This window comes from Tachysurus fulvidraco, chromosome 4 (genome assembly GCF_022655615.1).
Source record: "Tachysurus fulvidraco isolate hzauxx_2018 chromosome 4, HZAU_PFXX_2.0, whole genome shotgun sequence".
In the NCBI taxonomy this organism is placed as follows: domain Eukaryota; kingdom Metazoa; phylum Chordata; class Actinopteri; order Siluriformes; family Bagridae; genus Tachysurus; species Tachysurus fulvidraco.
The window spans coordinates 6121752-6140839 of record NC_062521.1 but is presented as its reverse complement, the minus strand read 5'-3'; the positions used below and the strand labels follow the sequence as shown (position 1 = coordinate 6140839).

Here is a 19088-nt window from a genome sequence, read left to right as displayed (position 1 = left end):
TAAACTCTTGGAGATTTCATTTTTTGTGATCTTAATGCATTTTTCAAACCTTGGCTACTAATCTAATCTTGCATTAACTGGATTTCCTATTAGACGTAATTAAATACAGCTACTAAAAAATACAAAGGTTCAGGTTTTACTTTTATTTTTTTTTTAATCATAAATGGACCCAACATCATTTTAATCTAACCATAAGGAGTAAATAATAGTGAAGGCTATGCTGTGGGGGGAAAAAAAACTTTTCTGTACCTCACAATGTTCTCTTTTCATGTCTGTCTGAGAATAACTCTGGGGAAGTTCCCTTTGACTAAATTAAATGAAAAAAAAGTGATTGTTTTAAGTGATTGATGTGAGTGATGTGTGGTATGTTACAGGGATGATACTATGACATGTCCATGACACCCCTTATTACAAAGGATTTAAGGTGAAGGACAGAGACTGCTGCATAGATTCCTGTGTGCAGTGTGTGGAGGCTGAAACTGGAGGGCATGTACTTGGTGATGTACACACAAGTCTGTGTGAACTGTGGTACAACTAAACTTGTGCTCCAACTGAACTTTATGCACACATAATGTGTGTGTGTGTGTGTGTGTGTGTGTGTGTGTGTGTGTGTGTGTGTGTGTGTGTGTGTGTGTGTGTGTGTGTGTGTGTGTGTGTGTGTGTGTATCAGCTTGGATTTGTAATGTGCTCTCTAGGTAGAAAGTTGAAAAGTTCAATAAATATTTGACAGGATATTTGATAATAATACTATTAATAATAATAATAATAATAATAATAATTATTATTATTATTATTATTATTATTAGTAGTAGTAGTAGTAGTAGTAGTAGTAGTAGTAGTAGTAGTATAATGATGATGATGATGATAATAATAATAATAATAATAATAATAATAATAATAATAATAATAATGAATAAAGATGCTTTAATGTGCCTATGTGGTGGAATAGCATTTCAAACAAGCATCTGCGTTCTTAATTCTTAGTCGGATCACGTTTTATTTCTCTACGATATCCGTGTATAATAAGTCACTCATGTCGTACACGCTCTGAAACACATCCAGCACGTATTACTTTTAAAAAGCGAAACTGGGATAACAATAGTAACAGGACACGCCCACACTCGACTCGACCGGCGTGGCTAAACGAGGAGCGTCATCGCGTCATCGCGATTTGAACTCGACGTCATCACGCTAGGAACGAACGCTAAAAAGCTTAAGCTGTAATTCGTTTTATGATAGGTCGCGAGTGGAAAGTACCTCCTCGGAAACCCCCTTCGGCATTTCCTTATTGACATCAATATCGATGTCGTGTTGGACTCGTTTAAATCCTACGCTGTGTTTTTTTGCTCTCACGTCTATGTGTGCGCTCGGAGAAAGAGGCTGTGCGTGATGTTTGACGGCGTCATGGAGCTCTAAGGCTACAGCAGGAGCAGCAGCAGGCGGACAAACCGGAGCATCTTATGGGCTTTGTTTAACGGATCCCGACATATTGTACAGGTAACACTTTCAGTCCGTCTCTTGCCTTTTATCCGCGCTGCTCTCTCTGAGCCACAATGACAGGACAAAACGGGCTTCGTTTTACCACCGCGTCTCAGTTTAAACGCCACGGATTTCACAGCCATTGTTTGGAAAAATGTCCCTTTTAGTCTGAATGACTAGATTCAAAGGCCTCGGTTATCAGTTATTTAACGTCTGTGTGTGAATTTGTTCTCATGTATAGGTGTGTGACAGCGTTGTATTGTTTGTATCTGACGGCTTTATCGGATGAATTACGTAATTAAAGCGTCAGGCGGCTTGAGCAAGAAGATGAAGAAGATGATGAAGAAGAAGATGGGAGAAAAGCCGCATCGTCTCCTTGTGTCTCTGTCTCTATTGTGCCTGTGTGCTCCTTCACACAACACTCCCCCGCGTGTGCTGTTTGTTTTCGTGTCTTTAACGCCATGCTGCTGAATTTATACCAGGAGGAATCTTTTCACGACACGCAGGTTGTTCTTTGGGAGACCTTTTGGAGCAACTTGTCCTGCCTCAGACTACCTCAGACTGCCTCAGACAAGTCAGGCCTAAATGCTTGTGGTATGTGGTAGCCTAGTGGTTAAGGTGTTGGAAGGTTGTGAGTTCGAATCCCAGGTCCACCAAGCTGCCACTGTTGGGCCCCTGAGCAAGGCCCTTAATAACCCTCAATTGCTCAGCTGTATTTTAAAAAATGAGATAATGTAAGTCACTCTGGATAAGGGCATCTGCCAAATGATGTAAATGGAAATGCACTTTTTATGCTATCGTTCCCAATTCCAGTCCAGTCTGTCAGGTCTTATGATCTATTCCTCTTGACCGATGACACTGTATCCTATGGCAAGAAAACCACTTTGCCATCTCATGTGCATGGCTCTCATGTGCTAGTGTCTTTTTACAGGTTTGATCTGTAGGATTATAATATATAGAATGGTACCAGGTTAGTGGCAGTGATCCGGGTTTCAGTGCTTCACCAAATCTAAATTTAAGGTTCGCCAAATGTAAAGACTAGTCAGACACACAGGCCTTCCCAAAATAATAATAATAATAATAATAATGAAAGCTAATGCACTTTTTGTTTTGTCATTTTCCCACAGAGCTTAACTGGTTTCCCCGCTCCTTTCCTGAGAGAACACAATGTCACAGGGCCAAAACTTCCTGCCCAAGTTCCTGTTTGTGAGTAACCTCCTGAAGGCCATGAAGATCCGTGAGCGAGTTCCTCATGATGTCGTAAAACCATCAGCTAGTGGTGGTCTGCTTCACCATCTTCGTGGAATGCACCGCTACACGCTGGAAATGATCCGGATGAGCCAGTTCCCGCAGGCCTTCCGTGAGATCATCCAGTCGGCCATCTTGGACCGGGCTATGCAGACCTCACTGGAGCAGGAGAAGAGGCTCAACTGGTGCTATGAAGTCAAGAAGCTGGTGCCACTCCGAACAAATGGTAACACCTTGCTTTTGTTCAGCTCAAAGCTTTGTTTGCTGTTGATTTTATTTGCTCCAATGGATGAGTTGTCTTAGTTATAGTGTTGTAATGTTTACCTAGAACTAATTAAATGATTACTTTTGATTAACAGCAATTTCCTTTACAATTAGTTTGTCTATACTAGAGACCGAAGGATGTTTTCTAAAAGGGCCAAATGGCAATAACGTCCTTCTAAAAAGAAGTGATTCCTAGTTCATGCAGAAATTTTCTCAAAATAATAGGATAAATTGTTATCTACATTTTAAGTTCTATCTGAGGTGAATATTATTCAGATCAGGACTGCCTTGTTGAAGCTTTTAAAGAAAACACTCTGAACCTCTGGTAAGAACTGGGGCAAGATCAAAGAGTTAATAGTCAGGGAAAGGCGCCACTCTTCTGCTGCATGAGCATATCAGAACTGATGGGAAAATCCTAAACTGTCACAGTGATGTCCCCCCTGCCATCCCACTTCATTGTGATTTGATCTAGGGGTCTTTCCCGTTTCATCATTAACAGTACGGTCTCTATGAGCTGAACATTTCTTCTGTAAACACAAGGTTAGGCTCTATGTCTGATTGTGGATAAGTAATGCTTCATCTCCAAACCTTGGAGTTCTTACATTTTTTTCCTTTAGTGTTCTGGGCTATAATTTTATAGTAACACAATGCATTAAGAAATGTAACAAATCTATTTCTCAGATGCTTGTATCAGTATAGCGTTTTTATTGGTTTATTATAGTTCCTAGCAGAAAGATTTAGACTCAACACTTTGTTTTGACATAAATGATTCTGGGGTATGAATATGATAGATTTGAAGGATCTGTTCTCCAACTGGCTGCTTGTTAGTAGAATTAATCCCATCAGGTGACACTGGGACAAGGGCAAGGACAGGACAGTCCATGCCAGCGGCCACAAATCTGACTCATTTTATTTTTGCGTCCATGTTCAGAAGCTGTGGCTGAAATACTGATCAATGCAGATAAGGATGTGGTCTGGGTATTTCCAGAATGTCCACTCCATGTGTTTCATATCAGTTTTCCCTTCTCATTAGGTGCTATTCATTCACTCAGATGGTGCCTAACCATATACGGGTAGTTTTTTATGGGTGGAATTGGCTGTATTTTTCATGACCATTCTGGCAGTGTGGCTACTATCGTAAAGAGGAGATATTTTAAAGTATTACATTGTGTAACATTTTACTGTCATTGGTAATGTAAAATCATTACAGATTGAGTGAGTAGTCATGTAGAACAAGTCTCAAACTGAGAGGAAACTTTTTGCCCTTGCAATGTAGAAAGAGATTATACTGAAATATTCTAAAATTAGAAAATGCATTGAAGAGGCAGTTTCACAATGTGTGTTATTTAAGTGGAACACATCATTTAAGATATGATTTATTTAGGCCCATCACACTTTAGTTTATGATGTATAAAACTATTTAATAACCAAAATTAAATAATAAAAAAAAAAACAATAAGGTTGCTTGGATCACAAGCCACAAGTTGGCCAGAAAACCCTCGGCTTTGTTCCATGTTTAAGGTAATCGTATGTACAGACACCTTCATGGAATTTGAAAAAACCTAGGAGGCTCCTATTGTGATATTAAAAGTTTAGCGAGCAGACTGACATTCCTGACTGACTGAATTGGGTCCCTCCCCTTTGGAAAGTCCAGCTACTCTTCTGTCTCAAGACCTGAGCAGGGGAAGAAAAAGCTGCATTGCCGGCCTCGCGGCACTTAATCAGAGCAAATCGCTTGCTGGGGAATTTCCTTGCTGTCGTGTTATAGCCTTGTTTTAGAGCTGCTTGTTACCAGGAGCCACACCAGTTGCACAACCTCAAAAAAACCCTTCAGTGGAATGTAGTTCTTCTGTTAATAGGCACATAATGTGATGCACATGCACATGTGTGTTGTGTTATATATATATATATATATATATATATATATATATATATATATATATATATATATATATATATATATATGCCTACATGTGCATTACATTTTATATATATATATATATATATATATATATATATATATATAATTACACACACATTCATACATATATATGTATATACATGTGTATATTATTTATATATTGTACATATAGTTATATAGTTCTGTAACAATTTTATTATTTTTAAAAAGCTTTATGTATCCCCTACCAATCCCCAATTATTATAATTGGATTCTTTAGCCAATTGTGTATCATTTGTTTTATTGTTTCATGTGTTTTAATAAATCCATATCCACACCTAACAACATGAAAAAAGCAAAACACCAGTTCTGTGTGTATTATACATACATACATATATATATATATATACATACATGCATACATTTTCTGCTATAGTTCCATTGAGAAGTGTCATTTCTGTACTTTTTAAGATTTCTGTCAGGCTTATTTCCTCTTTTAAAAGATATATGGTCGTTTGTAATAGATAGCTCTTAACTGTTCTAGCAGCATGTTGGAAATTCCCCAGTTCTTTTTTTTTTGTCACGCTGCCTGACTAAACACCTAATTGTATCTCTTATGGCACCAGAATTCTTTTTTAGCAGCAAAGCCCAAAGCACACAGATATCTGCTATAGTCTTATAACTAAATGCCTGGTGCTTTTTACATCATGTATAAGAGCATATTTCATTTTCTTTTGGCTTTTAGCCATTGGGTTTTTTTTTTGTTTTTTTTTTTTGTCAAAGGAAAAAAATACCCTTTTGAGCTTGTGGAGGCGGCCTAGAAAAGAGAGCATTCAAACCGGAACTGCAAGTCAGTCTGCAGCACACACACTCAACTCTGCCCTTTTTTGCTCCTTTTGATTCTTGTCAGATCAAACTCAAATAGTTTATTGTGTTTTGTGCAGTTCTGATAGACGGGTGCGAATTCTGAAATGTTTAAAATCCTAATGACTGTGTGATTTAAGGCATCGTTGCATTTGAAAGTTTAGTGTTTGTGTTTAAATGCAGTCCAATTGCCTCACGCTTGTACTTCACACGAGGCATTGAAGTCATGCTCCTTATTTGTTTTGTCTAGGTGATGGAAATTGCCTGCTTCATGCAGCTTCACAGTACATGCTGGGTGTGCAGGACACAGACCTGGTCCTGCGGAAAACCCTTTACGCCGTGCTCAAAGAGACAGACACGAGCAATTTCAGGGCACGCTTTCAAACAGAGCTGCTACACTCCCAGGAGTTCACCCAGACCGGCCTGCGCTACAGCACCAAGGTGACTACATACATACACTCTAGTACAAAATACTTGCCAAATGCCAAGCCACCGAAATATCAGTGGACAGAATGGAGGCTTGTGGTTTGGCCTCGAGACCTGCTGATATTAAATATTTGTCCCCACATACTGTTAAAAGGTTTCAGGGAAAATTTAGCTACTTGATTTATCAAAGTAGAAGAAACCATATCTATAGTCTGTCTACCTGCTCTGGTGCCCAATGCATTTTTTTTTTTTGCATGGCAAATTTTATTCAGGGTGTGCCTGGGGTTTCAAATTCCTAAGCTGTGGGATTGTGGGTCATGAGAAATGTTTATCCTTTTTTGTTTTGCAGAACTGGGAAGAGGAATGGGAGAAGATAGTTGATATGGCATCTCCTGTGACCAGCAGCAACGGCCTACAGTTTGACTCCCTGGAAGACATCCACATCTTTGTGCTGTCAAATATCCTGCGCAGGCCAATTATTGTAATTGCAGGTATGATTACTGTCTCCAGAGAATTTACGAGCTTTTTTACTGATTTGTTAATTTGCCCCAACACCTGTATTTGCTCAGCTTGTACAAAGTAAATTAAACTCCCTTTTTTTCTTTATCCACAGATCAAGTGCTGAGAAGTATGAAGTCTGGTTCCTCTTTTTCCCCCCTCAATGTAGGAGGCATTTACTTGCCTCTTCACTGGCCTCCAGGAGAGTGCTACAAATATCCCATAGTGCTCGGCTATGACTCGCAACACTTTGCACCCTTAATCACAATCAAAGACAGTGGCCCAGGTACAGCTCAGAATTGGTTACCCTATATTTTTTACTGTATGAAATGTTGTTTCTTATGTTTTAACATTTTTTTTTTATAATATCCTGATGTCTTTTTCAGAATTTCGAGCCCTACCGTTGATTAATTCAGGAAGGGGAGGCTTTGAGGAACTGCGCATTCACTTCTTGACAGAAAAGGAGCAGCAACAAAAAGAGCGGCTGTTAAATGAATATCTGATGCTCATGGAGATCCCAGTCATAGGCGTGGGTTATGAACCCACAAAGATTATCAGGGCAGCCCGGTATGAACCATATAAACAGCACCACTGATTCCATTAGACTCACTCAAGATGTAATCTGCTGTTGTAGTTCAACAGTTGAAGTTCTTTACTAGGGCCTTTAGAACTCAAATAAAAATGATGCAGAAGTTTATAATTCATAATTTAAACATGTACATTTTATTTAATTTGTTTGGCACCTGAGTAGTGTCCTCTTAACCATACATCACAATTAGCCTTCTGCTGACTTGATGGTCTAATAAGACTGTACCTCATTTTCTCATCAGCCTTGATGAGGGCAATCTGCCTGAAGACATGAACCTGATGGAAGACTACATGCAGCTGGTGAATCATGAGTACAAGCGGTGGCAGGAGGACAAAGATGCACTGTGGGCACCCACATCGCAGCAGGCACCACCACCCTTCTCTGTCTCACAGTTGTCACTGATAGAGATTCGCTGTGCCACACCACGCTGCACCTTCTACGTCTCGGTGGACACACAGCCGCACTGCCACCAGTGCTTTGAAAAGCGGCGTGCCAGCGGTAAGCACGAGGCTGTCGCCAGCCGTCCCAATCGGACCAACCACGTCAACGGACCATCCGAGCCAACGATCCCGAGCCCTCGCTCAGCACCACCGACTGCACCCAGCCTGAGCCTGTACAGTGAGACACATGCCATGAAGTGCAAGACACCTGACTGTCTGTTCACGCTCAGTGTAGAGCATGATGGCTTGTGCGAACGCTGCTTCAATGCCCGTCAGGCAGGTAACGGGCAGCCCCAAGGCCCTGCCCATGGCTGGGGACACGCTCAGTGGGGCCCAGGCACCAGAGATCGGGAAAAAAATAGAGAAAAAGATGCAGAGCAATGTAGTGCATGTCGGCAGGAAGCCTCTCGGACATTCAATGGCCTTTGTCCACCCTGCATGCAGAGAAGTGCTGTTGACCAGCAGCAGGAGCCCAGAATGGACATGCCAGCATGGGTGCCATCCAGAGAGCCAGAGCGTCCTGGTACCACTGGGCACACATGGCACACACAGACAGCGCGCCAGTGCAAACGCTCAGGCTGCCAATTCTTTGGCACTGCCGAGAAGTTAGGATTCTGTACCATTTGTTATGTGGACTATCAGACCAATCACCGTAAGTGGAAAAACTAGTCAACACACATGTGAATAGCAGGAAATGAAAGATAGTTGAACTTTGAAGATTATCTTTGAGTGATGGAACTTTAATCTGATCTTCATGTAATTATTCAACAGGTGCATAAGAAGTAGTTTTAGTTTAGTTTAAGTGAGGTTTTTATAATGATTTTAGGCATTGTCATTATATCAACCCTAGCTAGCAAATACACAGTAAATTTTTGGCAAACACACAATAGCATGAGAGTCACTTATGTCCTTGTGTTGTTTTTAATGCAGAGGGAGCTCCAGCAGTGGTGCAGCCCAGAAATACATCAGAGGCAGGTTTTCAGAACGTACGGTGTCGTGGGCAGGGCTGTGGCGCTATGGGCAAAGCCATGCTCGAGGGCTACTGCAACAAGTGCTACGTGAAGGAGCAGAGCACCAGATTTAATGAAGCTGCTAGCAGAGGCTCCACTTCTCCTCCAGTCTTGGTGAGTTATTCTTCTCTGTGACACTGCCTGCTGACAGTGTTAATTGAAATTTGTTTTGTTTTGCTTACTTGCGTATTTACTTATTTATCCTTTGCCATTAGCGAGCGCCCAAATCACGTCCAATGGCGACACTCAGCCAGACCCACTGCAGACGCAGCGGCTGTAAGAATGTATCACCTGGCTGCACGGACTTGTGCCCGGACTGCATGAATCGTGGAGGGCAGCGTGAGGGTCGTCGTGCCCACGCGCCAAAAGAGAAGAGCAAGCAGCGTTGCAGGACACAAGGCTGTGATCATTATGCCAACCAGGAAAAACAAGGCTACTGCAATGAGTGTGACCACTTCAAGCAGATATACCGGGGCTGACGCAACCAACTTCCTTTTTCCAAAGAGGGGACTAGAATCTTTGCACACATATGTGTGCGAATCCTCTCCTATGCGGATTTCCCACAGCTAACTGAGCCACCTGTTTTTGGGTGCCAGCAGCAGTGTAACACTGGCGATTTACCTCTCAAGCAAAGTTTTGAACATTTTTCTATGTGAATAAGATAGAGATGGGGCTGTTGATATAAAGAAACTGATGATACACTGGCATCCAGTTGCGTACATCTGTGCTATCTGTGATTTATATCAAACAGGGTAATAAGATTGTAATCAGTTTGTACATTGCTGAAAAAAAATTGAGGAGGGGAGGGGGAGCATCTTCAAAATATTTCTTTCCAATTGTGAATTAAACACGGTGAAAATCTGACCAAAGTAACTTCCAGAATAATTATGACCAAGTTGATGTACGTTCCCACTGCAGACTGCAGTAAGCCAGTGGGGCCAGTAAGAAATACAGGAGCCACAGCTACAGGGTTTCAGAGGCCTCAGAAAAAAAACAGTTTATTTCTTACAATGTAGGTTAAGTGCCAATGAGTGTTTGCAAAGCAGAGCTCCAGTTTTATTTTCTGCTGCACCATTTGATGTCTGCTGCCAAAATGAACCTGATGCCTTTGAGATTTTATTTATTTATTCAATTTTTGGGTTTTATTGTCATTGTTCACTTTTTTTTGTGGCCTGCTCGTGCTTGAAACGATTACACACCCGATTTCGCCTTGTTCTGGACTTCGTTTGGTCTGTTTACGTTTAATAGCTATGGCACTAGGTGATGTTGGATACATTCTAACATGTTCCTGTAGCTAAAAAAAAAAAAAAAAAGAAGAAGAAAAAAATATTCCGAAGTGCAATAAAAACAGGTTCATCACACCTTAACAAACACCACATAAACACTCGCTTGTGAAGAGAATCGCCACATCAAAGTCATAGAAGTTTCAACCAGGAAGAACCGTGCATGCAGTGACAGGATAGACTCATTTATTTAAAAAACAAACAAACAAACAAACAAAAAAACCACACAAATCCAAAAGTAAACACACCCGTGCGTTGTGTTCATCCTCTTTTAGAATTGTTAGTACCTAGTTTTATCTGCATTTTTTTTCTTACAAGGGAGCTTCCTTCCCTTAAATTTACTTCTGCTACATTCACATGATGCCTCTCTTGCATACAGTTGGTATGCAGAAAACAAACAAAAAAACGAAAACAACAAAAAATGTCCCAAATGCTCCCAGTGATTGCATAGAGATGAACATGGAAAAACTTGCTGGCTTGTTTGGCAACACCGACGAACAAGCATGTGCATTAGACATTTCCATTCTGACAGCTAACGTAGTGGTGACGTACGAGGACTAGAGATATGCAGACGTGCTTCAGTCAAAAGACGTATTTGAGAACAATTCACAGTCCAATCATTTGTAGAAATTAAGAGTGTTGGCTCTTCAACTACTGAATCTGAATTCAAAATTCAGATCACCAATTTGCACAGAACGTAATAAGCTGCTCTGGAATTAGTTGAGGTATTTCTGACTTATTTCTGACATAGTTACATTCCAACTGTAGATCTAGTTAAAAAATATATATATATCATTTTTTTCTTTGTGGGTAGGGGGGATGTGTTTGGTATTTATTCACAATAAACAGTATCTGTATTGTGTTATAATAATTATTTATATGTCGTTCAGTAATAAATTATTTTTAATAGCAAAAGTAACATTGGCTTGGTGTTTTTTTTTTTGTTTGTTTTTTTCTGTTCCTTTTCTTTTTTTCTCAAAGGTCTCCTCAGACTCCCAATGAAGACTCCTACACCCTGTGTAGTGCCCTAATTGTCAGATCTATAGCCTGCAGTACATTTAGTTCATAATCAGTCAGCTGAAAATCCTCAGTTACAGTGAGGTTGAGAACTGTGATAAAGACTTTAGAGAAGTGATACTTGTGAACAGGTTTCGCTATTAACTTTACAGTAAAATACAAAAATGTCATAAGCACTGACGGTAATGTGCTCTAATGTTTGAGATCTTGTGTAAAACACCGGTACACAAAGGCAGAGGAAGTCGACACATAATTGAAGTTGAAACACAGGAACTCTGTCATTTGTGTCAGGAAGTTTTGTGACCACGAATTACAACACATGGTTTGCGAGCCTTTTTTTTTTAGATTTCTCTCCCTCTCTTTTTTTTGGCATTTTTGTCGGTAATTTTTTTTTTTTGTCACTCTTTCGAATAATTGTGTTGTGAAAGTTGGCCCACGCAAGCTTGTGTGTGATGGGTAGGCAGAGCAGCAGCGGCCCCCAAGCCGCTTACTCACTGCTGGATGGAAAGCATCTCAGAGGGAGGGGACATTCAGAGGAGGCGGGGGAAAGAACCGCTACATGCGTGGGTGCCATGCCTATCATCTGCCTACCATTTACCCACTGCCTGCCTTGCAGTCAGTGTGAATGTCTGAAAATAGCACAGTTACACAACGATAAGCTAACATTACTTTTCTGTTTATCTTTAGGACCTTTTGGTGTCCACAAAAAAATTTTATGGAAACTTCAAACTTCAGTAGCCTAAGAAAAAATTCTGGTGTCATAAATAAAGAACGTTATTTTTAGTTCCTAGTGATGCAGTGAATATTATTTGTATGCATGTTCCTTTTTCAAGTTCTGTGGTTTTCTACTACTGTCCAAAAACCACAATCCACTGTGGACTGGTTACACTAGATGTGAATGCGGGTGCATGTTACCCTATGCAGGGTTGCAATTCCTGTTTCGTGTTCAGTGTTCCCAAGATCCAGGTCCAACATAACCCTGACCATCCTTAAAATTAATTTCATTCCTTAAAGTAACTCAGAAACTGTTGTGAAGATATGAAAGTTATTAATGTTTAGGGAATAAAAAGTTCTGTTTTGATATTCATGTCTAATGTGTTCATTTCCTCATGTTTTGTAAATGCTTTACCTCGGTCAGTGTTGCAGTGGATCTGAAGACTATCCCAAGGACATTAGGTATGAGTTGGACACTCATTCACACCCATTTAGAGTTTCCATTCCTCCTACAGGTAGTTTTTTTTTTTGAAGGTGGGCGGTAACAAGGGAACGGGGGAGAACATGTAAAAACAAAGATGCTGCTCAACACTACTGTGTCGCTGACTAAATTGTTATTGATGTTAATAAATGGAAAATGCTGTCTTAAACGAGACTACCTTATCTTGTCTCTCTGTTTAAACTCCAGACTGTCACAATTACATTCAGCTTTTTGGTGAAAAATATCTGCCAGTTAAATGACACCAGCTGACAAGACGGATTATGAAGAGTTTATGAACCAAAGCTGCTCTAATGAGCACGGATCTTGTGAACTAACTAACTAACTATCTATCTATCTATCTATCTATCTATCTATCTATCTATCTATCTATCTATCTATCTATCGTACCCACTGTAAATCATACGTATTCTTATTCTATTACTATCTATCTATCTATCTATCTATCTATCTATCTATCTATCTATCTATCTATCTATCTATCTATCTATCGTACCCACTGTAAATCATACGTATCCTTATTCTATTACTATCTATCTATCTATCTATCTATCTATCTATCTATCTATCTATCTATCTATCTATCTATCTATCTATCGTACCCACTGTAAATCATACGTATCCTTATTCTATTACTATCTATCTATCTATCTATCTATCTATCTATCTATCTATCTATCTATCTATCTATCTATCGTACCCACTGTAAATCATACGTATCCTTATTCTATTACTATCTATCTATCTATCTATCTATCTATCTATCTATCTATCTATCTATCTATCTATCTATCTATCTATCTATCGTACCCACTGTAAATCATACGTATCCTTATTCTATTACTATCTATCTATCTATCTATCTATCTATCTATCTATCTATCTATCTATCTATCTATCTATCTATCTATCTATCTATCTATCTATCGTACCCACTGTAAATCATACGTATCTATCTATCTATCTATCTATCTATCTATCTATCTATCTATCTATCTATCTATCTATCGTACCCACTGTAAATCATACGTATCCTTATTCTATCACTTTCATTCATTCATTCTTCAGGGCCATTTAGAGTATCTAGTGAACCTACCATCTTGGAGGAAACTGGAGAGTCCTGAGGAATCCCATATGTACATGAAGAGAACATGTGAAATTACACCAAATACATTTTTGTATTAATTAATATACTGTATCTTTATATATTTGGACTGCTTGGTTTTATGCTTTAAAATGTAATAATACATCATAACAAACATTGCAATTCTTTGCATACCTTTTACTTTAATTTGATTCAAAGAAAATTAAAGACACTATAAAGCCAATTATTCTGTATTGTGATTGTTGGTAATTCCCAGGTTGATGAAGGAAGTAAATTTTGTGGAGGAAAAACAAACAAACAAAAAAAACAAACCTCAAAGAGAGTATATGGGATGTTTGACCTTTTTTTTTTATACCAACGACATGTGTGTTTAGTGTATGGAATGGAAAGGGAATTCCATATGCCTTAATGTGTAGCTATGTCCAATGACTCATACATTACATCAGGAAAAGTTCCAGTATTGATCTGATCACTCAAGGTACATTCCACAAAGTTTTCCTTAACATGTTCAGACAGGAATTATGACTAATGTTTAGGATATAATAAACATTTTTTACTCTAAGCAAAATACCGATAGATATAGATTTATTCAACATATATTACTGTAGAGACGAACTTTTGACATGTATCATGCTGTATTTATTTTTAAAAGTGTATCTAGATTAATCTGGTTCAGTAGTGGTATCTCAGTAGTCAGTGGAAATTACCCCGGTACTAAGTTCATGATGCTTTTCAAATGAGAAAGTGAAAGAAAAGACACCATTCATAATTACAGTAAATATGCCCTATTCACCTACAAGAAATTGTTTTTAGTTTCTATCTTTTTTGACCTTATTGTAGGTCCTGCAGGTGTTTGTGTATTTTATATCCTACATAAAGGTGTCAATAAATCTGTATAAGAAGCAGAATCCCCTGTGATGCCATGAGAAGGTTACAGCCAGGAATAGTTTACACGCTGCTATCTGATTCAGGGCCCTTTCTAGTAGTCTTATGGTCCATGGTGACTCATCCTCGGTTGAGAAACCAGATCCCGTAAATTTGACCAGCATTTCATTCTGATTCAAGAAAAGCTGTAAGTTTGGAGTTCAGGGGGTTGTCCCCGGTGAAAACAGCACTTCTGAGTTCGCTCGAGTCAAATGAAGCAGGCCTGAGAAGCCACAGCACCAGTGAGTTCCAGCATAGCTAAAGTGGGGGAGTGCACATGGGGAACATTTAAGACATGTAGGGGAATCACTTTGTCAGGTGCTTTCTTTTTGGGTAACTTTTCAGTAAGTCACAATTTGACTCACAGTTGGAACAAGCAGTCAATACAATTGGTTCAAATGAGTAGTAAAGTTTGACTTTGATTTTAGGGCTTTTTTGTGCCCCTAAGCACATTCTGTAGGTGAGGCTAAGGCATCTATCTCTCTGTAGATCTTTATCTCACTATCTCTCACTAGAGAGAGAGAGAGAGAGAGAGAGAGAGAGAGAGAGAGAGAGAGAGAGAGAGAGAGAGAGAGAGAGAGAGAGAGAGAGAGAGAAATTGTTATTTAGTTTATTAATAAATAACAGTTTATATAAAGATGTCTGAGTACATGATTTAACAAAAACTGACATTATAAAACCAATTTATAAATAGCATGGTGTAAAAATTTATCATTTCTCTCGATAGTGAAACCTTTTTAGAGTGAAGCTTTCTGTCTCCCCACCAGATTTTTTAGTGACATCATGGCTAGACAACAGTAATGACGTCATTGAAAAAAAGGTATGATGTATAAAAAAAGGACATGCTGCCATCTAGTGGCAAAATGCTCCTTCGTTAACATTGCAAGTGAGTACAATTTTATTCCACCCTTTATTATATATATTATATATTATTAAATATTATCGAGTTTTATGCTTTAATGATACATCTGCTATAGTACAGCAGGTGTATAATGTTATATTTGTAAATGAGCAAGTACAGTGGTGTGAAAAAGTGTTGGCCTCCTTCCTGATTTTTTTATTATGTTGCATGTTTGTCACACTTTAATGTTTCAGATCATCAAACAAATTTAGATTTTAGTCAAGGATAACACAGGTAAACAAAACATGCAGTTTTTAAATGAAGGTTGTTATTTAAAGGGAAAAATCCAGACCTACATGACCCTGTGTGAAAAATTGCTTGCCCCTAAACCTAATAACTGATTGGGGCAATCTTAGCAGCAAGAACTGCAATCAGGTGTTTCCGATAACTTGCAATGAGTCACTGTGCTGTGGAGCAATTTTGGTCCACTCATCTTTGCAGAATTGTTGTAATTCAGCCACATTGGAGGGTTTGAGCATGAATTGCCTTTTTAAGGTCATGCCACAGCATCTCAATAGGATTCAGGTCAAGATTGTGACTAGGCCACTCCAAAGTCTTCATTTTTTTTCTTCAGCCATTCAGAGGTGGACTTGCTGGTGTGTTTTGGATCATTGTCCTTCTATAGAAACCAAGTTCAGTTCAGCATGGCCACACATTGTCCTTCAGGATTTTTTTGGTAGACAGAATTCATGGTTCCTTTTATCACAGCAAGTCTTCCAGGTCCTGAAGCAGCAAAACAGCCCCAGACCATCACACTACCACCACCATATTTTACTGTTGGTATGATGTTTTTTTTCTGAAATGCAGTGTTACATTTACGCCAGATGTAATGGGACACACACATTCCAAAAAGTTCAGAGTATTTTCCCAAAAGGCAACTCTGAGACGAGCCTTTATGTTCTTTTGCTCAGCAGCAGTTTTTGTTTTGGAACTCTGCCATGCAGGCCATTTTTGCCCAGTCTCAAATACTTTCTCTCTTATTTGTTCCTGAATTTCTTTGGATCTTGGCATGCTTTTGCCAAGCTTTTGATGATCTTTTGGTCTACTTTACTTTGTCAGTCTATTTAATAATAAACACCTTCATTTAAAAACTGCATGTTGTGTTTACTTTTGTTATCTTTGACCAATATTTAAATTTGTTTGATGATCTGAAACATTAAAGTTTGACAAACATGAAAATAAATAAATAAATAAATAAATCAGGAATTGGGACAAAACTTTTTCACTTGTGGGTAAAAACCCTGAAATGTCTGTCATTTAAAAAAAATTTCAGTTCAATAGATCACACACTCAGCCCAGGATTGAGTAAGACTATAGACATTTTGTACATGATTCATACTTCTTGTCTGTGGCCTGATTGGCACATCCTTCTTCAACAACAACACCTTTGTTCAGCTGAAATCTTTTAGAAACTGGAGCTCTAGCAAGAAAGGGCTTTAAAATGTACATGTACATAAACTGTTGTGAGGATCGTTTGAATGGGAGGACTTTTGCAAATGCCCATTGTTGGGACATACCATCACTGTTTTGTACCTAAAATGATTAAATGAATTAAAATGAAATAATTGAGGTTAGTCATTAACATTAGCAGAAATCAAATATTTTTCTGTAGATTGACAGGCATTATGATTGACACATGGATAGGGACTGAAAATCTATTGGATTATTGTGTGCTTTGGGTGTGATGGTAAGCCAAAAGGGGTTCGAGAAATGGTTTGAGGAACATGACAAAGGGCTCAAGGTACTGACTTGGCCACCAAATTCCCCAAATCCCAGCACCTGTGGGATTTCTTACAGAAATCTGCTGCTAACATCTCCATCTTAGACATCTCATTCCGGTCAGAGCTGTTTAGGCAGCAGAAGGGGATTCTACACTATATTAGGCATGTTATGGCTAATGGATGTATGTATCACAGGAATCATGCTCATCTTTAATAATTACAGTACTATCAGGTCAAGCCTCCGCATTGTCATATAAAGCTATAGTGTTAAACCTGGGTATTAATGCACTTGCATAGATTGTTGTTAATGATCTCTAATAAATCACATAATTATGATATCTTTTATACCATTTAAATGAACATACGTATGTAATTGTTTTTATTCAAAAATCCTTAACCAAACAGTAACACAGTGTGCTGAACGACAATGTTGTGACGAGCAGGTGTGTCAGGTTTGGCATGTCAATCATCACTTAAGTCTAATCCTCCCTTTCACACAGAAACAAGAAAGCCAGTACTTATCGTCGCTTATGGTTTCAGCCTACACTGACATAGTGCATCAAGAATGTACACACTTTTCGATTCTGCATTACAGTGTGTATCGTTTCCATGACAACCATCAACACATCCTATAGTGTGTTATTTCTCATGTTTAACATTGATTACCCATCAATGACAAATGTGCACTTCATTAATAAATAATACATTGTGGTTTTAAACTATTTAATGTTGTGGACAATCTGAAAAGCAAGATGGTATCCTGTTTTATTTACAGTGCTTGCATAAGAATTTACCCCCTTTGACCGTTTCTAGTGTGGAAGCTGGAACTGTAATGTCCATTTCCAGTGAAAAATGATTCACAAATGAATCTAAAAGTTCTGACTGTACAAGTGTTCACTATCATTGCTGTAAAATCCTTAAATGATATATTCACCTGGTGAATATATTATATTAATTAGACCAAGTTCTCTGAGTGATCTCAGGGTAAATACACATATTCCTTCAAACAGTGTAGTGAAGATCAAGAGGTAACCTAACCAAGTCAAAACATAATAAAAATAAACATATACAAAACATATCACCACCACACCTCTGCCTAGAGGAAGAGCTTTCTCTGACTAATTCTCTCCGTACCTGGTAACTGACTTTTGATAGGTGGCTTCCTGTAATAACCTGCACCTGAATACAATCATGGTAAACCACTTTTTTTTTTTTTTAAATAAATATCTTTTGTGATTGTCCCATGTTAGATAAAACATGCATTTTTCAGGTAAAGTAGAAAAATTGTGTGCAAATATTATTATTATTATTATTATTATTATTATTATTATTATTATTATATTAAAATAAATTATTATTTCTGATCTGAAGGATAGAAGAATACACTGAATATGGAGTTAATATGAATATGGCTTCCTTGAGAGTTGTGAGAAATAAAATTAGGAAATAAATGAGGATTTCCTTGCATGCCAAAGCTTCTTTACTTAGTTCATTAAACAATCTTTGCAGGACCCCCAAACCCCCCAAAAAAAGGGAGATAATCTTTGTTTTCTCACTTCTTGGGTGGGAAAAATGTGCCTTTTTGAAAAGTGTGCCTCATTGCTTAGTAGGGACACTCTGTAATGCTTTCCTTCCCCTCCAGAAATGGTTTTGCAAATCATAGCTAAACAAGTCGTCCCACTCACACATTCACTTTCCTAAAAAGGTCTTGCTTCCTAATTCCAAAACTTAAATGATGTAAAAACAAACAAACAAAAACATGGCAACCCTGATTACAACTCTGGTGTGTGTGAGACAGAGTGAAGAATTGCATCAGTAAGATTTTCACACAAGAGCACAGAACTACCACTAAGGAAGGTTACAGGAATGTAATGGATTTTGTACATGGTTAATTCATAACACTGTGCTATCTTGCATGCACAGGAACAAGAATTTATTTGCAAGCTTTTCCTACAAAATTAAATTAAATTGAAACCCATATCCAAATGTAAAATACAGTGCATTGTTAATTTAAAATGTGTGTCCCAATTTACTGGAGTGTCATCCATAAGGTATTTTTAGTCCCATAAGGATTTTTTTTAGTCCCATAAGGAAACATCTCATATATGAGGTTACAATTCATTCATCTATGGTAAGCAAATAATTTATCATGGTCAGGATCACAGGGGTTTGAGAGCCCACCCTTAACAGTATGCCAGCTCTTCAC

The 19088-nt window shown here is 38.4% G+C and overlaps 1 protein-coding gene across 1 annotated transcript; it reads left to right on the top strand.

The window, feature by feature from the left end:
* Positions 1–1209: 1209 nt before the first annotated feature.
* On the top strand, positions 1210–9568 carry tnfaip3 (tumor necrosis factor, alpha-induced protein 3). Its single transcript, XM_027165847.2, has 9 exons — positions 1210–1497; positions 2607–2953; positions 6006–6196; positions 6531–6672; positions 6795–6965; positions 7066–7246; positions 7510–8360; positions 8639–8832; positions 8934–9568. The coding sequence occupies exons 2-9, from the start codon at positions 2647–2649 to the stop codon at positions 9195–9197; spliced, it is 2301 nt and encodes a 766-aa protein (XP_027021648.1). The 5' UTR covers positions 1210–1497; positions 2607–2646; the 3' UTR covers positions 9198–9568.
* The last annotated feature ends 9520 nt before the right edge of the window (positions 9569–19088 follow it).